This window comes from Zalophus californianus, chromosome 1, assembly GCF_009762305.2.
Source record: "Zalophus californianus isolate mZalCal1 chromosome 1, mZalCal1.pri.v2, whole genome shotgun sequence".
NCBI lineage: Eukaryota > Metazoa > Chordata > Mammalia > Carnivora > Otariidae > Zalophus > Zalophus californianus.
The window spans coordinates 54,265,767-54,291,157 of NC_045595.1; the positions used below are offsets into that span (position 1 = coordinate 54,265,767).

Consider the following 25,391-nt stretch of genomic DNA (forward strand, 5'->3'; position numbering starts at 1 on the left):
CCTGGCTTAGGGTCAGCATTTCTAACACCCTGAATGGTGTTACACCTTGAATGCCTCCTGGGATGGAGGACTCAGTGTCTTCCAGTGACTGATTCCTCCCAACTCCCTGTGATTAGGACCAATGGATCAGATGAACAGGAAAGTGAGGCCCAGAGAGGGGTGGGGTGGTTCTGAGGCAGCCCTGTGTGTATATGCACGCATGTGCATGGGGTACTCACCTTCCACTCTCCCAGCAGTGGATGGGTCTCCTGCACCGTGGAGCTGCCCTGGGCATTGAGGGTCTGGGAGGGCAGTACATAACGTTCTTCATAGAGGGAGGAGCACTGTTGGGGTAGACCACCCCCCAGCATCTCAGCAGGGCTGCAGTCTCCCGTGACTGGCATGCAAGGGCCGCTCAACAAATGTAAAGGGTTACCTTGTAAAGGAAGAAGGGGCAGCAGGCCATGCCCAGGGGCCTTAGGGGTCCAGAGAAGCAGGGAGGGCTGGCCCAAGGGGCTTCGTGGGGGAAAAGGAAGGAGCAGAACCTCATGATGCAAGGTGTGCAATGTAAGAGGGCATGAGGCTTAAGAGAAAGCAAAAGCAGCCGAGCACACGGAGTGGAAGAAAGAGCAGAGAGGCCCGCAAGGACCGTGGTATGGCCTTGTTAGGGCCGCTGCGTGGTGAGCAGTGTGGACAGGGCAAGAGGCAGGTCACTGGCCACCAGCATAAATGCTCTGGCCAGGCAGGGAAGGCGGGGACAGGGAGGTAGCCCCTGGAACACAAAGAGGGGTGGGAGGCTTGAGGCAGAGTCCAGAGGGCAGGAGAAGGGATTCTAGAGACCAAAAGCCTGGCTGGGAAGGGACCCAGTGCTGAGAGAGGTAGGTGGGGCACCGGGGACCTAGGGGAGCCTGGGCCACCCCTGCTCGCCCCCTCAGTGAAAGGAGAGTGGGGCTAGTAGCTGGCTTCTGTACGGACAATCAAACATCAAACGAGTAGAGAAGAGAAGTGAGGGGAAAAACTGGGCCCCCTCCCTTGGCAGGTGAGGGCAGGTGGCCAAGGCTGCCGTGAGCATGCATGCAGGTTATGCACTGCTCAAGGGGACCACGTGGCACCACGTTTTCCCATCTGCTTAAAAATGCCCTCTAGGTTGGCATGGCTCAGAAAGAGATCGAGGAGCCCCTGAGGTGGCTGGCAAGGGTGCTGGCTGACCTTAGGGAAGAAGGTGCGGGTCACAAAGTGCTTATACTCCAGGAAGGGGATGCCCTGGCTGCGGTTCAGCTCCTTGGTCAGATCAGTCATGTCCGTCTGCAGCTCGGCAAAGCCTGGTGGATTGGCAGGGAGCTGGGAGTAGCTCTCGAACCCATTGCCCAGTTGGCAAAGCCAAGGTCCACAGCCCCGCCTGGGCCGCACCCTGCTACCTTTCCGGATTTCCTCTCGGATCTGAGATTCCATCTCCTCCATCTGCAGCAGAGTCTTCTGCCAGTAGCGCTCCGCACGGCGGCTCTTAGTGCAGAAGACGAACAGGGCTGCGGGCAGCAAAGAGACAGGTCAGGCCCGGAAAGCCCTTCGGAAAACAACGGTTGACACATGGCAGTGCACAGGGCCCGGGCCTGGAGGGACAGGTCCTGCTGGCTTCCTCTCCACCTCCTCTGGGCGGGGTGTGGGAAGGTGGACGGGTGCCCTCAGCCTGCAGTCCTCCCCTCCTACCGGGGAAAGGGTTGGGGGACACCCAGGAAAATAATTCTGACGTCCCATTCTTATAAAAAGAAGTATGTGTGTTTTAAGATAGTGGTAAACATTATAAAATAAAGACAGTGGGTCAAATACTTATAAAGCAAGTATAAAGGGTAAGACAAAAGTAGTAAAATTAATTAAAATATGATAATTAGTTAAGATACATAAAATCAACATGTAAACTGTGATCATCAAAAATATAAAATGCTGGGGGGATGTGCCTGGGTCTTGGTTTAAGCGTCCGACTCTTGGTTTCGGCTCAGGTCATGATCTCAGGGTCATGAGATCGAGCCCCATATCAGGCTCCATGCTCATTGAGGAGTCTACTTGAGATCCTCTCTTCCCTCTGCCACTCCTGCTCTCTTTCTCTCTCTAAAATAAATAAATAAATCTTAAAATATGTATATATATTTTATTTATACATATATATAAAATGGGGGAGTAAAAACATAAAGCTCTGGAATGTGTTCAAAATTAACTTACTATCAGCTTAAAAGAGACTATTATATACGTAAGATATTATATGTGAACCTCACGGTAAACCACAAAGAAAAAACATATAAAATACACAAAAGAAAAAAAAAACTAAACATACCACTAAAGAAAACTATCAAACCACAGGGAAGAGAGAGAGAAGAAGAAGAAAGGAACAGAGAGAAACTACAATAACAGCCAGAAAACAATTAATGTAAAGACAGTAGGTACATACCTATCAATAATTACTTTATTTTATTCTTTTAAGATTTTATTTATTTATTTGAGAGAGAGAATGAGAGAGCGAGCAAGCACATGAGAGGGGGGAGGGTCAGAGGGAGAAGCAGACTCCCTGCTGAGCAGGGAGCCCGATGCGGGACTCGATCCCGGGACTCCAGGATCATGACCTGAGCCGAAGGCAGTCGCCCAACCAACTGAGCCACCCAGGCACCCTCAATAATTACTTTAAATATAAATGGACTGATTTCTCTAATCAAAAGACATAGGGTGGATGAGTGGATTAAAAAACAAAACAAAACCCATCTATAGGCTGCCTACAAGAGACTCACTTCAGATCTAAGGACACACACAGACTGAAAGTAAGGGGGTAGAAAAACATGTTTCATATAAATGGAAATGAAAAAAAAACTGGGGTAGCAATACTTACATCAGACAAAATAGACTTTAAAATAAAGACTGTAATAAAAGACAAAGAAGAACACTACATAATGATAAAGGGGTCAATCTGATAAGAGAATTGTAACATTTGTAAAGATCAATGCACTGAACATACCTAACATACAAGGCAAATATTAACAGGCCTAAGGGAGAAATAGACAGCAACACAATAAGAGTAGGGGACTTTAACACCCCACTTACATCAATGGATAGATCACCCAGACAGAAAATCAATAAGGAAACATCATACTTAAATGACACATTGGACCAGATGAATTTAACAGTACATACAGAACACTCCAACCAAAAACAGCAAAATATACATTCTTTTCAAGTGCACAGGCAACATTCTCCAGGATAGGTCACACATTAGGCCACAAAACAAGCCTCAATAAATTTAGGAAAACTGAAGAAATATCAAACATTTTTTCTGACCGCAACAGTATGAAACTAGAAATTAATTACAAGAAGAAAATGGGGAAAGGCACAAACATGTAGAGGCTAAACAACATGCTACTGAACAACCAATGTGTAAACAAGTCAAAGAGGAAATAAAAAAATATGTAGAGACAAATGAAAAAAAAAAAAAAACAACAGTCCAAAATCTTTGGGACACAGCAAAAACCATTCTAAGAGGGAAGTTCACAGTGATACCTCAGGAAACAAGAAAAGTCTCAAATGATATAACTTTAAAGGAAGTAGAAAAAGAAGAACAAAACTCAAAAGTTAGGAGAAGGAAGGAAATAAAGATAGAGCAGAAATAAACAAAATAGACTAAAAAATAATAGAAAAGATCAATGAAACCAAGAGCTGGTTCTTTGAAAAGAAACAAAATCGACAAACCTTTAGCCAGACTCATCAAGACAAAAAAAGAGGACTAAATTAAATCAGAAATGAAAATAGAGAAATTATGACTGATACCACAGAAATACAAAAGATAAGAATACTATACAGTCATATACCAACAAATAAGACAATTTGGAAAAAACGGGCAAATTCCTAGAAATATACAATCTTTAAGACTGAATCATGGAATAGGAAATCTGAATATACTGATTGCTAGTAATGAAAATAAATCAGTAATCAAAAAACTCCCCGAAAACAAAAGTCCAGGTCCAAATGGCTTCACTGGTGAATTCTATCAAACATTTAAAGAAGAGTTAAGGGGCCCCTGGGTGGCTCATTCGTTAAGCAACTGCCTTTGGCTCAGGTCATGGTCCCAGGGTCCTGGGATCGAGCCCCAGATCGGGCTCCCTGCTCAGCGGGAGGCCTGCTTCTCCTTCTGCCTCTCCCCCTGCTTGTGTTCCCTCTCTCGCTGTGTCTCTCTCTCTCTGTCAAATAAATAAAATTAAAAAAAAAAAGAAAGAAGAGTTAATACCTATCCTCTTGACATAATTCCAAAAATTAAAGAGGAAGGAACATTTCCAAACTCATTTATGAAGCCAGCATTACTCTCATACCAAAACCAGACAGAGACACTACAAAAAAAAAAAAAAAAAAAAAAGAGACAGAACTACAGGCCAATATCACTGATGAACAAAGGTGCAAAAATCTGCAAAAAAAATTACCAAACCGAATTCAACAATACATTAGGAGGATCATACACCATGACCAAGTAGGATTCATCACAGGGACAACAGGGTGGTTTAACATCCACAAATCACACAACGTGATACACCACATTAACGTAAAAATGAAGGCTAAAAATCATATGATCATCTAAATAGATGCAGAAAAAGAATTTGACAAAATTCAACATCTATTTATGATAAAAACTCTCAACAAAGTAGGTATATAGAGGGAATATACCTCAACACAATAAAGGCCATATAGGATGGATCACAGCTAATATCAAACTCAATGATGTAAAACTGAAAGTGTTTCCTCTAAGATCAGGAAGGATGCCCATTCTCACCAATCTTGATCAACATAGCATTTAGAAGTCGTAGCCACAGCAATTAGGTAAGAAAAAGAAACAAAAGGCATCCAAATTGGAAAAGAAGAAGTAAAACTGTCACTGTTTGCAGGTGATATAATATATGCAGAAAACCCTAAAGACTCCACCAAAAAACTATTAAAACTACTAAACAAATTCAGTCAAGTCGCAGGGTACAACATTAATACAAAGAAATCTATTGTTTCTATACACTAATAAAGTACTATTCAGAAAGAGAAATAAAACAATATCATTTACAATTGCATCAAAAAGAATGAAATACCTAGGAATAAATTTAATCAAGGAGGTAAAAAACGTGTACTCTGAAAACTAAGACATTGATGAGAAAAACTGAAGATGAAACAAAAAAATGGGAAGTTATACCCTGCTCATACATTGGAAGAATTATTGTTAAAATCCCCTACTGCCCAAATCAATCTACATATATGTGCTGCTGAAGCGAGCACCCAAAGCAATCTATAGATTCAATGCAATCTCTATCAAAATACCAGTGGTATTTTTCACAGAACTAGAATAAGTAATCCTAAAATGTAAATGGAACCACAAAAGACCCCAAATAGCCAAAGCAATCTTGAGAAAGAAGAACAAAGCAGGAGGTATCATGTTCCCAGATTTCAAACTACATCACAGAGCTATTATAATCAAAACAGTATGGTACTGGCCTAAAACCAGGCACAGAGATCAATGGACTAGAATAGAGTCTATAAATGAACTCATACTTACATGGCCAATTAATCTTCAACAAAGGAAGCAAGAATACACAAGGGGGAAAAGACAGTTTCTTCAATAAATGGTGTTGGGAAATCTGGACAGCCACATGCAAAAGAATGAAATTAGACTAACTTTCTTACACCATATACAAAAATAAAGTCAAAATGAATTAAAGACTTAAATGGGAGGCTTGAAACCATAAAACTTTTAGAAGAAAACATGGGCAGTAAGCTCTTGGACATCGGTCTTAGCAGTATTTTTTTGGATCTGTCTCCTCAGGCAAGGGCAGCAGAAGCAAAAATAAACAAATGGGACTACGTCAAACTAAAAAGCTTTTGGATGGCAAAGGAAACCATCCACGATACAAAAAGGCAACCTACTAAATAAATGGAAGACAATACTGGCAAACAAAATATCCAATAAAACGTTGATATCCAAAATATATAAAGACTCATACAACTAAAAAACAATCTGATTAACAAATGGGCAGAGGACCTAAATAGACATTTTTCCAAAGAAGACATGCAGATGGACAACAGACACATGAAAAGATGCTCATCATCACTAATCATCAGGGAAATGCAAATCACAACCACAAAGGGATATCACTTCACACCTGTCAGAATGGCTGGTATCAAAATGACAAGAAATAACAAGTGTTGCTGAGGCTGTGGAGAAAAAGGAACCCTGGTAAACTGTTGGTGGGCACGTAAATCAATGTAGCCATCATACTGTGGAAAACAGTATGGAGGTTCCTCAAAGATTAAAAATGCAACTGTCCTAGGACCCAGCAATTCCACTTCTGGGTACTTAATTGAAGAAAAAGAAATAACTAATTCAAAAAGATACATGCATCCATATGTTCAGTGCAGCATTATTTACAACAGCCAAGACAAGTAAGCAGCCCAAGTGTCCATGGATAGATGAATGGATAAAGAAGATGCGGTATATAGATACAATGAAATGTTACTCAGCCTTGAAAAAGAATGAAATCTGGCCATTTGTGACAATGTGGAAGGACCTAGAGGGTATTATGCTATGAAGTCAGACAGAGAAAGACAAATGCTATGTGATTTCACTTACATGTGAAATCTAAAAAAACAAAACAGAAACAGACTCATAGATACAATCTGTTCTAGATTGTATAGATAGATACATTTGTTCACCAGAACAATCTGGTGGTTGACAGAGGGGGACTGTGGGGGATTGGATGAAATAGGTAAAGGGGATTGAGAGGTATAAACTTCCACTTATAAAATAAATAAGCCTCGGGGATCTAATGTACAACATAGGGAATATAGTCAATAACATTGTATTATTTTGTAAGGTGACAGAGCTAACTGTATAAAAATACTGAATCACTATGCTGTGTACCTGAAACTAATATAATACTGTATGTCAATTATAATTCAATAAAAAAATAGGGGTAAACAGTGACTTTCCCTGGGTGAGAGAATTATGGGTGATTTTTGTTCTCTTTCTGTTTTTTATCAGCTTCAATCATTTCCACAATGACCAGGTATTAACTTGTGAAACATTTAAAAGGTCAAAAAATTATGAAACATTTAAAAGATTACACAGCAGGGGAACCCTCTTATACTGTCAGTGGGAATGCAAGTCGGTACAGGCACTTTGGAAAACGGTGTGGAGGTTCCTCAAAAAATTAAAAATAGAGCTACCCTACGACCCAGCAATTGCACTACTGGGTATTTACCCCAAAGACACAGAGGTAGTGAAAAGAAGCGCCATATGCACCCCAATGTTCATAGCAGCAATATCTGCAATAGCCAAACTGCGGAAAAAAGCTGAGATGCCCTTCAACAGATGAATGGATAAAGAAGATGTGGTCCATATATACAATGGAATATGACTCAGCCATCACAAAGGATGAATACCCAACTTTTACATCAACATGGATGGGACTGGAGGAGATCATGCTAAGTGAAATAAGTCAAGCAGAGAAAGTCAATTATCATATGGTTTCACTTATTTGTGGAACATAAGGAATAGTATGGAGGACATTAGAAGGAAGGGAAAAATGGAAGGGGGGAAATCGGAGGGGGAGACGAACCATGAGAGACTATGGACTCTGAGAAACAAACTGAGGGTTCTGGAGGGGAGGGGGTGGGGGGATGGGTTAGCCCGGTGATGGGTATTAAGGAGGGCACGTACTACATGGAGCACTGGGTGTTATATGCAAACAATGAATCATGGAACACTACATCAACAACTAATGATGTAATGTATGGTGATTAACATAACATAATAAAATAAAATAAAATAAAAATATATTTTAAAAAAAGATTACAAACCAGTATTACATCATAATCCCTTTCTGGGGTGGGGAAGGGGGAAATCTCATACACATACACACACACACACACACACACAGCTGACCCTTGAACAACTGGGTTTAAACTGTGTGGGTCCATTTGGATGCAGATTTTTAAAAATAAATACCGTAAGAACTGTAAATGTATTTTTTCTTCCTTCTGATTTTTTTTAAGATTATTTTAATTTATTTATTTGAGAGAGGGAGAGAGCATAAGCAGGGGGAGCAGCAGGCAGCAGGAGAAGCAGACTCCCCGCTGAGCAGGGAGCCTGATGCGGGGCTCTATCCCAGGACCCCGAGACCATGACTTGAGCTGAAGGCAGACGCTTAACGACTGAGCCACCCAGGCGCCCCTCTTCCTCATGATTTCTTTGATGACACTTTCTTTTCTCTAGCTTACTTTATTGTAAGAATGCAGTATGTAATACATATAACATACAAAATATGTGTTGAGTGTTTAGTTATCAGTACTTAAGTTTTGGGGGAATCAAAACTTATCCGTGGACTTCTGACTGTGCAGGGGTCAGCGCCCCTAACCGCCACGTTGTTCAAGAATCAACCGTATCACTTTCATAACCACTATTTTAAGAGTGGGGTAGCCTACCAAACATGTAGGTTAATCTTCCCTGAACAACCCTCTTTTAAGTTCCCTCAGTAGCTCCTTATTGCCTAGAGGACAAGGTTCCAAGTTCCTCTCCCAGGTACCCAGGGCCCGCAGCCTGGACACAGGGCGTGCCCCAGCCTCTATCCCCCTCCACCCCCGTGAGCCGGAGCCAGGGCACACCTGTCAGTGAGTGACCCATCCCCAGGCCTTTGCTCAAGCTTGTGTCCCCAGCCCATCATGCCTTTTCTCCTATCTGCCGATCTGCAGAGGAGCTGGGACAAGGCGGGGCAGGTCCGCCCTCCCAGGCGTCAGGAGGGAGGGGCTCCTTACCAACCACAGAGAGCAGAAGCAGTACACTGCAGATGACGATGGACACAATGATGGCCGTCTCACTGCCCCCCAGCTGCAGCGTGGCGATGGTCTGGTTGAAGTTCCCTACCTGGATCTGTGTGGAGGTGGGCGGAGGGGGCTGTAGCTTCCCTGGCCTTGTGCCTTGGCTCCTCTCCTCACTGGCTGTGGGGTCCTGGGCAAGCCCCCTAACCTCTTTGAACCTCAGATGCCACATCCATAACACAGATAACCATGCCCACCTCCTGGGGATGCCATGAGGGCTAAATGAGAGGATGCTGGGCAAGCCCGGCCCGAGAGGGGACACTCAGTACAGGGATGGTGTTTACTATGACAGCCTGGGAGGAGCCGTGGAGGAGCCAGAGGGCCTAGCTGCTGTCGCCAAGTACCTGGAGGGCTGTTCAAGGAGCCGGGGAGCAGGCAGAGTCTGAGGACTCAGAGGGCATAACTGGGACCGGGGTGTGGGTGAAAGGGAGTTCTCCTGGTCAGAGCCGTCCTGGGCAGCATGAGCTGCCTGGGAGGGAGGGAGCTCCCCACCCCAGGAGGCATGCGAGCAGGTACAGCATAGAAAAGTTCCCACTTCTGGGCCCTCTCTGCCCTCCTCCAGTTTCCCTCCCCTCTGTGACTCTGCGTGGTGACTGGCAGCCCAGCCCCTGGGGGGAGCATCAAGTGGAGCGGGGGCAACTTCTTACAGCCTCTGAAAGTCCAGCCCCATCAGGCCTATCTGGGCCGATCACTGACCTGAAGCAGGTCACTAAGTTCTTGAGCCTCATCTGTCAAGTGGGGACGTAAAGCTCTGCTTTGCTCCCCTTGCCTCATCCACTGAGCACCAAAATGCTTAGCTCTGACATTCGGGGGAGGGGTAGACACTCAAGCAGATGGGGCAGGGCTGGGGGCCAGGGCCGCCTCCACCTGGGGCGCCCTGTTCACTCACCGTGATGGGCAACTGCCCCTCGGCTGTGCCCAGGGACTCATTGACTGAGCAGTGGATGACTCTGTCCGAGACAATCTGGATGTCACAGGCCACTTGGCCTATCTTGATCCGGTACTCATGGCTCTGGAGCCCCAGGCTGTCCTGCTCCTTCTGCGGGAGCAGAGTGGGGGTGCTCGCCAGGGTCCACGGCTGAGCCCGGCCCCACTCACGCCCCCGCCCCGGCACCTGCTGGCACTCACATGGATGACCAGAGTGAGCGGCTCCCCGGGGTGGTGCTTGATCCACTTCTCCCTCTTGGCCGTGGAGAACTGTGGGTCAGGGAGGTAGTCCAGGCGGAACCTGCCGCCCCGCCGCGCCTCCTCGGGGTCCAGCAGCTCCTCGGCCACTGCCACCTCATCAGCGTAGGCCCGCCCATTGATGAAGAAGTCCACCAATGCCGATGCATTGCTCAGAGCCCCCGGGGATGGGCAGGTGATGAGGGTGGAGTTGAGAACCTTGCAGAGCTGGTAGGGGAGGGCCAGGGCCAAGGTTAGGGATGGGCAGACATACATGGAGAAATGGGGAAGAGATGATTGAGGTTTCAGGAGACAGAGAGAGAGAGAGAGAGAGAGAGAGAGAGAGAGGCAGAGATAGGGGAGATGCAGCAGAGTGAGGCCTGGTCAGTCAGGGGCACGGGCTGCTCCCCACCCGCCTTGGCCCCTTGCCCCCTCACCGTGGGCTCCCGGCCGATGTGGTGCACGGCCATGGACACATTCTGCACCATGTGGAAACGCTCGCCAGCCACCGTGATGGTCCTGCCGCCACTGCAGGAGATGGCAAGCTGCGTCAGCCCACCTGCATCCCCGGAGAGCCAGCTCAGCCTGGGGGGCAGGGTGTGGGGTCTCACCTGACGGGGCTGCGGCGGGGACTGATGGCCGTGATGACCGGGTTCTGCATGTACTGGAAGGTGAGGTTGCCACGCACGCAGCCCCGGCGCTCGAAGCGCACGCACACAGACACGGGGGCCGGCAGGGCGCCCTCAGGCACCGTGCAGGCGATGCTGGTGTCCGAACGTCTGCGGAAGGGCGGTGGCATTGTCAGCACGGCCCCCATCTCCCCCTGGTTGCCCCTGCCTGCCCCATCGCCCAGAGCGCAAGCCCGTGCACTTGGCCTGGCTTCCAGGCCTCCTTGACGGGCCCCAACCTGGGCTTCTGGCCACTTGCACAGAAACCTGTTGTTTCCATATTCCCGCCGCCACACCTTTGCTCAGGCCTCCTCCCCACCTTCAACACCCTCCCTTCTCCTCGGACCCTGCCCCTACTTCCCAGTTTTCTGCCCCATCCCGCATCATCCAGGAAGCCTTCCCAGAACTCCTCTCTCAACGGCCACTGCTGAGGAGTGGCTCTGAAAGCATGGACTTTTCCCCCAATCTCAGATGTTTCTATTTCCTGTGGGAGTGTCTGCTTTCCCCTGAGGGCTGAGACTGTGCTGGGCTCTTCTTGGTTTCCGCAGCAATGCCCATCCTTGGGGCCTGGTACACAGTGAGTGAATAATAAAGACAGAGGCATTTCACCAAGAGGTTGTGGACCCCACCCCTGCCAGCAGACACACCTCTGGGCCAGCCGGAGGATCTCGGAATGTGCACAATCATTACCATTTTCACTGCAGCTGTCACTTATGAAGCTCCTACTGTATACCAGCACAGAGTACTACTCGTAACCACTGTTCTTACCAGATGAGGAAACTGAGGCTCAGAGAGGGAGAAGGGCTTGGCCAAGAAGGCACAGCCAGTGAAGACCCGAGTAATGCTTGGTGCAAGGATGTCCCTCCACCCCTCTAGCCCCCAGCTGTCCAGTTGCCCTGGGCTGGAAAGGGTGGCCCAGGCCCCGGGGCTTACACGAGCTCTGTGCAGGGCTCTGTGTCGTTCACCAGGACTTGGAGCTCGGAGCCCACATGGAGGTCACTCCCGTGGATTGTGATCCTGGTGCCCCCGGCCTTGGGGCCCTTGTCCGGCTCCAGGAATTGGACCAGGGGCAGCTGTGGGGAGGAAGACAGGTGGTCAGGCTTCAGGCTATCCCCCAGGTGTGTGCCTGGTGGGGTGGGCAGGAAGGTGGGCGCGGCCTCCCTTACCACATAGGAGAAGCGCTCCCGTGACTTGCCCTCCTTAGAGGCATTCACCGTCACCACGTCTGAGAACGCCCCTGGCGCTGGCCCTGTGGCACACACAATCCTGGGGGGAAGCAGCTCTGGTCAGCGGAGCAGCCCGACGATCTCAGGGGCTGGGTGTTCTCCCTTGAATAATGTCCCCCCAGTACACCCTGAGGGTGTGTGAGCTCCCCACGCCTGCGCTCAGCTACCCGCCCCGCCCACTCACAGCTGGGGCGGCCCTGAGGCAGGACACCCAACAGCATCACCCACATCAAAATACTGAAACCATTCCCTATCAGTTAGAAAACAGCCACGCTGATGCCAGGCTCTTCCCCAGGACTTTCCCACAGTTCTGCAACTATATGAAAAAGGGGCTGGATAAGACCATCTCTTTGGACCTGAACGTTCTCCAACCATGAGAATGTTGGCTAGGGGGTAGACTGATGGCCTTTCTGCAAGCTGGCCTTACAGCCCTCCCAGAAGGAAATCCAGCTCACTCCCTGCTTTTCTAGAGCCTCTCTGGGCCAGGCCCCACAGCTGTAGGCCCAGACCTTTGTACCACACAGGCAGCCCCATGCTTTGTTAACTGCAAGGTTTTTGTCGTTTTGTTTTATTTTTTATCAGTGCAAGGCTTCTGTGGAAGTGCAGTGGTCTAGGGGCACATGGGAGGGTTTCCCGGAGCAGGAGACACTGAAATGGAACTTGAAGGGTAAAGACAGGTGGCCAGAGCAGAAAAGGGCAGGATGCACAGGGAAGGGGGCAATGGCTTGACAAGGTCCAGGAGACCTGGCAGTGGGCCAGTTCTGGGGAGCAGCAGGCTGCCGAGGACGGTGGGATGGCCGAGGGGAGAGGGCAGAACTGTGGCTGGCACTGTTGGGGGCGGGTCGCCAGAGGTCGTTCAGAACCACCCTGGGCCCTGCGCACTACTCACTGCTCTGACACCGTGTATCTGTCAGCCAGGGGCTCACAGGCCACGCTGCCAATCCACACGCCATGGGCCACGTCGCTAAGCCGCCGGCCTAGGTTCCTGCCTCGGATGGTCAGCAGGGTCCCGCCGTCCAAGGGGCCACTCAGGGGCTCGATCTGCCAGGTGACAGAGGATGAATGAAGTTCTGAGGCTGGGACTTCAGCGGCTTTCCCCCCGTCCCACTACTGTACACACCCAGGAGGAGGCAGGACCACGTCCACCTGCTACTCAGGAGAAGGTTCTGGCTCTGAGAGGGTTGGACCACTGCTCACTTGACAGGTCCCTGGGGCTGCCAGTGAGGCTGTGCATGTGGGTTACTGAGCCCACATGGGTGTGGGGATGTGAGTGTGCATGCACAAAATCAATGAAACTTGGGTGGGTGGGATCTCCTGGGGACAATGAGGTCTGCTCCCTGTGGCCACGTCTGACCACATGATCCTGCATCCCGGCCAGAGCTAACTGGGCCAGGGAGGGGCACGTAACCCAGGCTAAGCCAACGGCAATCCCTCCCTAAGACTCTCTTCCTTAAATCTGAGGCTTGGTGGTTACTGCAGACCTCAGTTACCACACTATCAGCAAGGTTTCCCTGACCTCACTATAAAAACTAGCCCCGGAGCCCCAGCATCTCTTCCACTCCAGCCTTCCCCCTTTACTCTGTTTTTCTCTATAGCGCTTGTCTTCTCTATGTAAATTATTTATTTCCTTACTTATTACTGCCCACCCTCCTCCCCCACGACCTCATTAGCTCCATGTTGAGGGTGCTATGTGTTGTGTTCACGGCTGTGTCTCTGGCGCGGAGGGGGCCTGGCCCCCGGCAGGTGCTCAAAAGGTCGCCCTGCATGCACACGCTCGGTCGTGTGAAGCACAGGGGCCACGGGTCTGAGGGCCTGTGCGGGCTGTGTGTGCTGCACAGGTAGGCACGTGGGTATGATGGGCCTCCATGGTGGGGTGCTTACCGCGCGGATCTCGGGGGCGGGGCAGGTGCCAGGCAGGGGCTGCAGGGGCCCCCGCAGGCGGCAGCCGTCACTCCACACGCACAGGTGTCCCAGGTCCTCCCGACCCAGGCACTGAGAACAGTCGGGGCTGCCCATGGCACAGTTATAGACCTCCACTGGGAGAGACATGGAGGCAGCATGAGTCAGCAGCCCCCCATGACCGAGGTGCCCTCGGCACCCTCCCTCTCGCGGTGGCATCCCCCTCAAGAGGTGAGTCCTGATTCTCCAAGTCCTCCAGGGCTGGCGCTCAGCACAGCACAGTCACAGCCTCATTAAAATCATCCGTCCTCACCATGATTCAATCAGGGGGCGCGCTTTACTAACCCCATTGGACAGGTAAGAGACTGAGGCTCAGAGGGGAGGTCCCACAGCCTGTGAGTGGCAGGCCAGGATTCACACCCAGACCTGAGTGGGTCTGTTTACTCCCCAGTGGGGCTCCGGGATGCTGGGGAACCACTGAGCAATGTGGGCTCTGCAGGTGCCAGGGCCTCAGACCCTCGGAGTGGCCCAAAGGGAGTGCACAGAGGGTTCTTCAGGGCCTTGGGTATGCAGGCTGGTTCTGTGGTCTCTCTGGGGCCTTCATGGTGAGGATGTGGGGGGCCCCCATGTCCACCAGGGATATCCGAGGCTCCCCATGGACAGGCTCTTGGGGAATTGATTCAATACACGCAGGAACAGTAAGGACCCCAGCTACCATTTGAGGGTGTTAACTACATCCCAGACACAGCTGTAAGATTTGTGTGCATCATCTCAGCAAGTCCTCATCAAGCCTTCCATGAAAGGGCCTGTGCCTCATGTCACCTGGGGATGATGAGGCTCAGAAAGGGAAGGCTAAGCAAGGGCCTGCAGCTGCACAGCCGTTCGCATAGAGAAGTCTGCCCCAGAGTAGCCGCTCAGTGAATAAACAAGTACCAAGCAAGTGACCAAGTACAGAATGGCAAGGCTCGGATCTGAGAACCTGTGTGTTAGAGAACAACAGGATGGAACATCTGTGACTGTGCAGTGAGGACTGGCTGAGTCTCCCAAGGTAGAGCCTCACCCATCAAGGCTGAGTCTCCTGTGGCCATATGGGGTAGATGGGGGCCCCCACCTGTCATGGGGTCAGGGCTGTCCAAGAATCGGGCTGGCTGCCCCTTTAGTTGGAGGCTGAGTGGAAACACCTGGCTCTTCTGGGTCGTGTGCAGCTGCAAAAGGACAAGAAAGAGCATGGGGGGCATGGGTCTGGGTCTCTGCTGGGGGAGGGGATGGATGTCCTGGAGAGAGGAGAGGGCAGGGCTGTTGAGGATAGGGGGGATCAGAAGGAGGAAGGGAATAAGGTGAGAAGGAAGGAGTACAGCATCTGGACTTGTGCAGGCTGTCCCCCACCCCCACCCCCACCCCCCCACACTGGAGCCACACCACTCACCACCACTTGGTTGCAGTGTACGGTGGATTCATTCACCCATATGGCTTCAAAGATCTCCTCTGGCCCAAAGCTACACTCTAGGGCTGCACCCTGGGAGACATGGGGGCGCTAAGGAAAGTCGGATCAGCACTCATTACCCTCTAGTTCCATCAGCAGCACATCATGGCCTACTGCCCTGAGGAGTGGGCTGAGTCCTTCCTACTCCCAGGCCCCTACCGCGCCGCCCCCCCCCCCCCCCCCCCGCCAAATGTCCTTCCTGGTCTTCATGTCCAATGTTTGAGGGAGACGAGGAGTTACAGGAACACCCAGAACTTTGGCCTTGTGCTCTCCATGCTACTAAAAGCCTCACCAACATCCCCCAGTGGCCTAAACCAATGGCTTTTTATTCAGCTCATAAAGTCCCGACTCTTTAGCATGTCTGGCATTCAAGATTCATCCCAATGAGACTCCACCTGTTCTTTGAACCTTACAACCCTCCGACCTCTGTCCCGCAGACTGATGCCCAAGCCATAGCAGGACATTCTTTGACATGGCACGGGCTGCCCTGCCCCCGGGCCTTTGCCCCATCCATTCCTCCTACCCAAACAACTTGTCTCCACTTTAACCATCCAGCAAAACTCAACACAGCCTTCAGAATCCAGTTCAAATGCCCCATGTTCCAAAGACTTCCCAGACCCTCCCCTTAAATCAGGTGGGCACCCCTCATTTGATCATTCACTCATTTAGCAGGGGGTTGGGTGCATGTTAGGGCCTCTGGAAAGTTCCTAAAGCCTGCCCCCACCCTGTATGTTGAGGACCACCCTTATCCCCCAGCCCAGGCCCTATTTACACTGGTCTCCCCACCCCCTGGGAAGGGTTGGGGTTGGGTCTCAGCCCCTGGGACACCTCCAAGGGCAGTGGGTGGCAGTGAACCACCTCAGGCTCCATCGGTTTGAATCCCAAGCTCTGCTACTTCCTAGTTGTGCATCCGTGTGCTAGCGGCTCTCCTCTCTGAGCCTTGGCCTCCTCAACTGAGCAGGAGAAACAGGCGTCCCTACTCTGTAGGGGTGCTGGGGAAACGGGAGATCATGTATCTTTAGCAGGTTGCACACTGTGGGTAACTAATATATGCTGGCTGTTAGTATGCAGGAGGTGCTCAATACATGTTTGTTGACTAAATAAACAGGGCCCGAATCCCCAGCCTCATCTTGCCCAGCAGAGGCCTCTGGGGAACAGTATCAATAAATATTTGCTGACTGAACAAATTGAGGTTCCATGTGTGTTAGGCCAGCCTCGTGGCAGGACTTCCTGTTTATGTCCCTGTTGTTAGCAGATGTAACACCCTGAGGAGAACACAGGTCAGCACCCCCCTTCCCCCCTGGCCTGCCCCGTCTCCCCATTCCCTCTGAAGCTAACACAGGAAGGTGGCTGTTGAGCTCATTTGCCCATGCTGAGCCAGGAGGGGGGGGTCTGTCCTCTTGAGTCTCCGAGGCTCAGGCCTCAGCCACTCGGGACAGCAGGCCCAAGCTATCTTGGGGCTCCCCAGGGGGTTAGGCCCAGCAAACACGGCTACTGCAGAGCCCAGGCAGGGGGCTCTGCCCGCACCCCCCCACCCTGCCCTTCGTGTTCTAGAAGCAGGCCCAGGGCCAGGAGGGCCGGGATTGCTCAGGCACACTGAGGGCAGACACATATCCCCCTGGGAAGCAGCAGCCAGCACCCAAACCCAGGGCCTGGGCCTCCCCCTGCCAGGCTCCCGCAGCCCCAGGGGGCAGCACCTCCATCCACGCCAGCCTAGGCGCCGTCATGCTCCGGAGGCTCTGTCCCAACGGCGGCAGGGTGCAGTCAGAGGGTGCGGGCCCCTGCCCCTCACAGAGCTCCAGCCCCAGCCACAAGGCTGCCCGACACACCCCAGGTGCCCGGCACGTGGCTCCCCACGTGTGACAGCTAGCACAGGCCTCCGCTCCCCCTTGGAAGCAACAGATGGTGACTCCCCAGGAGGTAGGGAGGGGGGAGGGGGACGGCTGGCACACTTCCAGAACTTGTCAACACTTCCCACCCAAGACACTCTTCCAGGAGGTACCCAGAAAGGAGCTGCCGCTCCTCCTCCCCATGCGGGGGTGGGGAGGTGAAGGCAGATTGCAGGGAGGAGCACTGTCTTAGGAGTCCAGGGCTAGGGTGCAAGTCCAGCCCTACGTCATGTACACCTACTTCCCCTTTCTGGGTCTCCTTTTCCCCATCGGGACAATGGGGCATGGGGCAGCACAGGGCCCTTCTTCAGGTAAGACAGGTCAGCCATGAACTGAAGGAGTGTCCAGAATCACAGTTCAGCCCCGGGGCGGGGCGGGCGGGACGCAGACCAGGTCCACCCGCGGCCTGCAGCCCAGCTCTGTCAGGAGAGCTGCGGAGGGGAGGGGAGTCTGGGGGTCCCGGCCAAAGCACTGCCGTACACAGTGGGTCCTGACCAAAGTTCCCCTCAGGAGCTGTTAGCAACCTGCTGTCCCTTGGGCTGGGCCCTCACCACCCACTTCTCTTTTCCTCCAACCCCCTGCAACCACACTGGGGCTTTCTCAAACAGAACCTGGAAACTCAGAGTCACAAGACCACGTGTGGGACCCGGGCCCCAAGCGTGGGTCCCCATCCGGGACGGCGTTCTCCCCAGCCTCCTGCCCTGCCCGGGCCCGGCCCCCACCTACCTGGAAGGCAGTGTTGGCCAGATGCACCGGGATGCTCTGTGAGCTGCCTGTGGGCATGGGTGCCAGGGGTGAGGGCAAAATCTGAGGGCAGTCCTGCGGGCTCTGCAGTCAAAACACAAGGAGGTGATGGTGATGCAGGAGCATTTCAGAAGGACAGGACCCACGGCCACCCCAGCCTACCTCCCCTCCCACACACCATCTCATTTGACCCTCAAGACAAGCCTCTGGGCAGGAGGCTTTATTGGTCCCATTTTATAGGCGAGAAAACTGAGGCACAGAGTGATGAAATAAGCAGCCCAGTGACGGAACCAGTACCCCCGTGGCTGCTCCGGGGCTGGCCCCCCTCCCCATCTCTGGGCCTCATCTTTCCCAACTATAAAATGCGGGGCTGCGCCCACTCTCTGAGACTCGGCTTCCAGACTGACACATGTTAAATGATTCAGAAAAAAGAAACTCCAGACTTCTGGATGGCCCATGGGAAACGGGCTCTGAGGACCTTGGTGCCACTGGGCTCCACACCCTTCCCCACTTCTGCAGGTGAGAGTCACAGCCTCCAGGCAGAGGCGCCAGCCCCCAGAGAGTCCCGGGGCTGGCCTGGGCATCAGCATTCCCATGTTGGAGGTACAGCCACTGAGGCCTGATGGAGCAGGGGCTACTTCAAAAAAGGAAGGAAGTGAGGGAGGGCAGGTGGTGATATACCTGAGGTCAGAGGGCAGAGCTGGTCTCTGAACTCCTGTTGTCTGCCTCCCAGGCCAGAAACAGGCCTAAACCTGAGGCCTAGGGCGAGGGGCAGAGACCAGGGGGCAGGGCTAATGCCCACCCTGCCGTCTTAGTGACCTCTCTGAGCTTTACGTCTGAAGCCCCCACCCTGCACTAGGTTCTTCTGACCTGAGGGCCCCAGTGGGCCATGTCCTGCCTCCTCACACTCCGAGGCTGACCGCCGAGAGCCTGAGAGAGAGGGAGACTGGGGACCCTGCAGCAGTCACACCATACCAAGGCCTGACCACCCTCCAGCCCAGAGGGCTTCCCGCTCTGCCCTCGTCTGGCTGGGGACAGATTTGGAAACACAATGATCCCTGTGTGTCCACCTTGAGGTCACACAACCAGGGCAACGGCCTCTGGGCATAGAATTTGGAGGCCTCCCTGGGGTCTTTTCTCATTACTGTTAATCAGACAGGGAGCTCCTCAAGGGGTACCTCAGAGACCCAGCATAACACTGGACCTTGAGGGGATGCCAATGAATGATCACCATGCCCATACCAGTGGTAGCCACTAGCTCACACAGCCCTCACTGTGTTCCTGGACAGTTCTGAGCACTCTGTACCGTATTAATTCACCACATCCCAACTCCCCAACAGCCCTGTGAGGTACGTACAATCATCACGCCCATTTTACAGACTAGGAAATCGGGGAACAGAGAAGCAGAGCAGTTTGCCCAAGATGGAATGGGCAGCACCAGAGGCCTCCGAGTTGTCCCGACTGTTTGCTGACCACCAGGCCAGAAACCTCGCCCAGACTGGCCCGTCTCCCCAGGAGCAGCGCCTGGTGCGGGCCGCAGAGGCCTTGGCTGAAACAACAGCACAGCCAGGCCCGGACGAGGCCTCCTGAGCTGACAGTTCCGCGGGGCTGGGAGGGAGGAGCTCGTGTCCAGCTCAGTGTGAGCACACACAAATCCCTGTCCCTCCGAGCTGCTGTCTGGCGCAGTCTCGTGTGTCAACCCCATGGAATTTCAGAGAATGGAACCCACGTGTTTGCAATCAGTCTTCATGGCTCCTGCCAGTTCTGCCTTGCGACTGGCCGGGGGCTCTGTGCTCTGTCCTCCCAGCTCCACCCCACCAGTGGGTCAGCGGCAGACAGGAGGGGCTGGGGGGTGAGGTCGGAGCAGGGGGAGCTTCTACAGGAGGCCCCCCAGAGGGAATGACATGGGACCACCCTTGAGGGCCCCCCATTCTCCTTGATCCCTATCTATGATCCCATGGCCACTTGGAGGCCTGTACCCATTCTATGGAGTGGGACCAAGGCTAAGGGTCCTGGCACCCCTTTGCTCTCCTTCGGTACCTCCCCCCCAGAGTTGGCTAACCCTCCATGGGGCCAGCTGGAACGTCTGCTGCTAGCCTCCAGCCCCCACCATCTGCCTCCAAGTCTGGCTTGGCCTTTGGGGAACTTCCCCACAGGCTTGTGGTTTGGGAAGACAGACTCTACTCCCTAGCCCCAGGGATAGGCGGGTGTCCCAGGCCTGCCCTGGCCTCAGCAATTGGTTCAGGGAGCATAAGTGACCCTAGTTCAGCCAGTGAAAGTCAGCTATGGGACTTCTGTAGAACCAATAAGAGAGAGAAGCTCTTTTTGTTTTCTGGGGCTGCCAGGAAATCAGGAGGCTGCCTGGAGCGGCTGAGGTTACCAAGAGGAGAGGGCCACATGAGCATGAAGCCCACCCAGAGGGGTGGGGAGTCCCGAAAACATGGCGGGAACCCCTGGATCCAGCTGTACCTGAAGGTGACGCACCCCCCAGACTTCATACTCCCCAGTCAATTAATTCTGTTGGGGCAAGTCCAGTTTGAACGAGGGTTTCCCCACATGCAACCAAAGGACAGGGGCCTCCCTGTCCCATCCCAAGCCAAGCCATGGACACCTCAGAAAGAGGCTGAGTGGTTTCTCCCCTTTGCTGGAGTGCCACACAGGGCACAGCCTGCAGGTTCAGGAAACCCCGGCCAATTGCCCACACTGCAGCAGAGCTGAGAATGGGACACCAGGAATGAGGACAGATGCTGGGGTCAGCAGTGCCAGGAGCCACCATCAACCCCGATGGGAGCCCAGCGTGTGCTGGTTCACAGAGGGCCTCACCTGTCCCCACACTGGGACTCACAGACTCTCTCGCAGTCTCTCCCATGTTCAAGGGTCAAGAACTGATGTCCCAATACATGGCTGGCCCAGGGACCCTGAATCCACCACACCGGGTCCCTTCCTACCTTTCTGTACTGTAACAGCCCCCTAAGCTGTTCCCTGTTCCTACCAAACCACTCTCCCCACTGGCTCCTAATGAAGTTCAGTTTCACAGATGCATCCACGCCTTCGAGGGGGCCTGCCCTCCCATCTCCTCTCCCCTCCTCCACTTTCCCCTTCTGCGGCCCACTAGGGAATGGGAAAGTAACAGGAGACTCAGCCCCCAGCACCTCCCCTGGGACACCTCCCCGGCCTAGCCCAAGCCCTACTCTCTCCTCCCAGCGCTCAAGGGGCGCAGGCAGTTGTGCAAACCTCCCTGACCCACCACCTGACCAGGAGCACGGCGCCCACATGGCTAACTGAGATGCAATTAAGTGCCAACTTCAGTATCAGTCAGAGCCTTCTGCAGGCCTGGGGAGGGGGCTGCCTCTTCTCTTGCTAGATTACAGTAATCCTCTAAGACAGGCCCTCTCTGTGCTCCCCACCCTAGCTCCTGGCCCCTAGAGCTGCAGACCCGGGGGGGACGGTTTATGAGATGCTGCCACAGAAACACCTCCAGACTGGTGAGCTCCTATGCATCTGTCAGGACCCTGCACAAAGGTCCCCTTCCCAGAGAAGGGCTCCCTGGCCCACCCAGCAAAGCGGCCACCAGCTCCTGAGGAGCACAGTGGCCTTTTAGTGAGTACCTACTATGGGCCACGTATGGAGCTAGTGCCTCATAGGTGCAGTTCCAGTTTCCCTGCACAGCGAAGGAAGGCCATTTTGAAGTAGTAAAACGGATAATTTTATAGTAAGTAAAATAGGCAATGCGGAAACAGGCACAGAGAGGTTTGATAGCTTGCCCAGGATCACACAGCCACAACTCACACCTCGGGCTCTTGACTCATGATGGGGAGGGCAGAACTATGCCTAACTGGGTTCTTTCCCAGTGCCTCGTGCAGACTCAGGCATACAAAGGATGCCCAATCAATGCTGAATGAACCGTGTTGAGGCTGGGTCCTCCTCACCCCATCATCCCTGTAGATTAGAGCACAGGATTCAGGCTGCCAACACAAATGCTTTGTGTTCACATTCCCTGAGTCCCTACTATGTACCAAGCCCTGGGCTTGGGGCTGGAAGATGTGGGTCCCAAATGAGAACAGGAGTCCTAGCTGGCCCAGACTGGAAACCTGGCGTCCAATGCAGAGGCCTGGGGGCCTCCCCTACGGTTTGGCCACACAGACTCCCCTGGGCCTCTCCCCCAGGGCCAGAAGCCCCATGTTACTGTGTCGGTCCTTTGAGTTTAGCTCCTGGATGACTCTTCAAAGCAGTTCTGAGGCTCAGGCAGGAGGTGCAGAGACCAGAGGATTCCAGGTGTGGGCCATGGAGCCCCCCTCTTAGCACCTGCACACTTATCTCTACACCTGCTTGGAGGATTCCTGAGGAGATTCTCTGAGCCCAGAGCCAAGAGGCTGGGACTTCAGATGCTCTGGGGACTGGGGCTGCTTCCCTGGAACACATGCCCAGGGTGACCTCCTCCCATTAGGAACCAGGGCCCCCAGAACAATATTGGTTACCTCAGTTGTACCATCTGGAAAATGGGCAGGAACATCCCCTTCTTGGAGAGAGGAGCCTCAGGCAGTGACTCAGTGCCTTATCCTGACCCCTCACAGCTCTAACACAAGACAGAGGTCTAGGAGGGGATGAGCTGTGGTCTCAAAACCCTGGCCCCACCCCACCCCTGCCCCAATCTAGCCATACCACCTGGCTGAGCATGACAGCCCCAGCCAAAGCCTCAGGAATCCCTTTTGGTCATCACTGGACCGAGGCTGGGGTGACCTTAGAAGCCTTTTGGGCAAAGACAGAACGCCACCCTACCAGTGAACACACCGCAGAAACCAACCAGCCACAAGGTATGTGGCATTTTCATTTGTATTTCCCCCGTCCCCCAACTCCCCCCACCACGCCCACCCCGGTGTAATTGATTCGATCCAGCCATTCCAGAGCACCCAGAAGGGCCTGGATCCTGGCTGTAGAGCTCAAGGGACCAGCGGAAGCAACAGGCCCGGGACGCATGTGGTTCCTGAGGCCAGCTCACCTTCTCTGCCCAAGGAGTCACCTGCCCAGGGGGCCCCAGCACCCATGGGGAGACCAAGGTGAGGGCCTTTCAGCCCAGTTCCTGATCTGGGGAAGGCAGGAGAACATGGGCCCAAGCCAGAGGGGCTTGGATCCAAGGTCCCAGCCTGGTACTTCCTGGCCTCAGGGACAAATGCCCTGATCCCACATGGTTGTTGAAAATGTTACAGCTAAGATTTAAAACTTGCCAGTATCGGGGCGCCTGGGTGGCTCGGTCAGTTAAGCCTCTGCCTTCAGCTCAGGTCATGATCTTAGGGTCCTGGGATCGAGCCCCATGTCAGGCTCCCCGCTGAGCAAGGAGTCTGCTTGTCCCTCTCCCTCTGCCCCCCACCCCCCCACTCATGCTCTTTCTCACTCTCTCTCTCCTCTCAAATAAATAAAATCTTAAAAAAGAAACAAAAACAAAACCTAGCTGGTATCAGCAAAATGTGCAGAAAGGGGCTCTCCTACTGCAGGTGGGAGTTTAAACTGGCTCAGGCTTTCTGGAGGCAGTTGAGTTAAAGGTGTAAAAATATGGCCACGTTTCTACCCCCAAAGTGCCATTTCTAGAACTGGTCTCCAGAGAATAATCAAGGACACACACCATGCCCTGGCTATATCAGAACACAAGAAAAAAATGGGAAGTGATCAGTATATCCAACAATAGGGGATTGGTTAAATGTGCCGTTATGTGATGAGCCCAGCGCAGCTGTTAGATCTGGTGCCAAGAAGAAAATTTAATGACGTGGAAATGTTCTCAACATATTAAAAAAAATGGTAATGAAAGAGGCAGAGGGCATCCCCCCAGGCCTAACTTACCGCGGGATTGGGGGAGGCCTCACACCGTGACTGGTTGGAGACACAGGCATGCTGCTGGGTGCACCAGAAACAAGGCCACTGTGCCGACAGGCAGCTGGTGCAGCTGGAAGACAAGGGGCCCCTCAGATACTCGGCTCCCCACCCTCACTTCCCCCCGTGCCCCCAGGAACTGGGACCCAAGAGGCAGATCCCAACGCAGGGGGAAAAGGTCCTCTGCATCATCAGGGGCTTGGGCACTCTGTAAGATAGTGAGCTCCCTGCAAGAGGCATGCAAGGAAGAAAGAGACAAGCAGGACCTTTAGGAGACGAAATTAAGTGTGATGAAAGCACTTCTCTCTGCCCCTGCAGCCTGAGGGCTCCCAGAAGCCCGGCGAGGGTTTGCAGCACAGTAAAAGAGCTGGCAAGCGAACAAGCTAGGGTCCTATCTGCCTCTAGGACACCACCATTTGTCTTCCAAGGGCCTTCCTGGGAGCAGAGACCCTTCCCCGCACCCCCCACCCCGACCCACCACCTGGAGGCAAGCGCCCTGACCCACTCACGCTGTGTGCGGATACACTTGTCCAATGCGGCTGCAATTGTAGATGGTGAAATTGGCTCTGACGATATTCCGCCCGTTGACCCTCACAGACATCGCAACAATCACGTGATCTAGAATGGACCCAGGGAACCAGGGAGAGAAGGACAAAGGGGTCGGGGATCTCCACTCGGAGGCTGTGAAAGCAGGACCCCCATGCCTGACATTCCTCCATGTGGGATGCCCAGTGAGTGAGGCACTTACCCTGGTGGGGCGGGAACGGCGGGAAGCGGTCCCTCGGCAGGAGGTTGCAGTAGGCGATTTGGTGGCCAAAGGCCGGGCCTGGGACCCGGGCCACGGTGCGGATGTTGTTCCCATAGTCACAGGTCATCTCCAGGCCACTGAGGCTGGGCAGGCTGCCGGAGATCTGCAGGATCATGCCCTGGGGGCCAGGGCTCCTCAGCTGGGGGAGTGGGGAGCAGGCCTTTCCCCTCACGGCCCCACCCGCACCCTAGCAACCCTGGGAGAAGGGGGGGACTGGTGTCCGGGACTCCAGGCCAGGGGGCCATATCCTACCTGGGGCTCTCTAGGCCTCAGTTTCCCCAGCTGCACAAAGAAACGGACCACCTGACAGCAGTAGAGGAGGCTTTACATGATCTGGTCCCCGTGACTTCTCTGACCCCCTCCCCTGAGAGTCTCTCAAACCTACCAATCTATTCTCACCGCAGGGCAATTCCCTTTGCCCAAAATGCTCTTCCCAGAGACCCAGCTGACTCACCTACTTCATAGCGTTGCTCAAAGGCACCATTTGCAGCACAAAGCCAGCTCCGACCTGGTCTAAAATGTCAGTGATTCCCCCGCCCCGCCCCCATTCTCCACCCCTCTCTCTTCTGCTTCCCTTTTCACAATCATACTTCCCCCGCCCCCCCACACCCCGTCTCGACAGCCTACCTTGCCTATTCCCTCAGCCCCCACAAGCAGCTGTTCAAGGGCCAAGGCTTTGTCTGTCTTGTTCAATGCTGTGTCCCCAGAGTCCAGAACTGCACTTAACACATAGTAGGTGCTCAAGAATACACGTGATGAATGAATACATGAATGGAATGAATG

At 52.9% G+C, this 25,391-nt stretch overlaps 1 protein-coding gene across 6 annotated transcripts in view; it reads right to left on the bottom strand.

Annotated features, from left to right (window-relative positions):
• Positions 1-25,391, bottom strand: part of PLXND1 (plexin D1) — a 59,555-nt gene that overhangs the window by 11,354 nt on the left and 22,810 nt on the right. For 2 of the 6 annotated variants that reach the window (XR_003518211.2, XM_027585079.2), the window contains exons 6-23: positions 24,549-24,726; positions 24,310-24,418; positions 23,771-23,873; positions 17,918-18,019; positions 15,246-15,353; positions 14,931-15,024; positions 13,802-13,956; positions 12,810-12,961; positions 11,861-11,960; positions 11,628-11,767; positions 10,638-10,805; positions 10,464-10,554; positions 9,991-10,254; positions 9,752-9,901; positions 8,800-8,914; positions 1,398-1,505; positions 1,189-1,301; positions 219-323 (exon numbers count right to left, since the gene is read on the bottom strand). Coding sequence is in view for 5 of the 6 variants with exons in the window: in XM_027585079.2 (XP_027440880.1) it covers positions 219-323; positions 1,189-1,301; positions 1,398-1,505; positions 8,800-8,914; positions 9,752-9,901; positions 9,991-10,254; positions 10,464-10,554; positions 10,638-10,805; positions 11,628-11,767; positions 11,861-11,960; positions 12,810-12,961; positions 13,802-13,956; positions 14,931-15,024; positions 15,246-15,353; positions 17,918-18,019; positions 23,771-23,873; positions 24,310-24,418; positions 24,549-24,726 (2,355 nt within the window). In the remaining variant the exon portion in view is untranslated. The remainder of the gene's footprint in view (positions 1-218; positions 324-1,188; positions 1,302-1,397; positions 1,506-8,799; positions 8,915-9,751; positions 9,902-9,990; positions 10,255-10,463; positions 10,555-10,637; positions 10,806-11,627; positions 11,768-11,860; positions 11,961-12,809; positions 12,962-13,801; positions 13,957-14,930; positions 15,025-15,245; positions 15,354-17,917; positions 18,020-23,770; positions 23,874-24,309; positions 24,419-24,548; positions 24,727-25,391) is intronic. The other 4 variants (XM_027585080.2, XM_027585081.2, XM_027585082.2 and 1 more) reach the window with 4 other exon arrangements.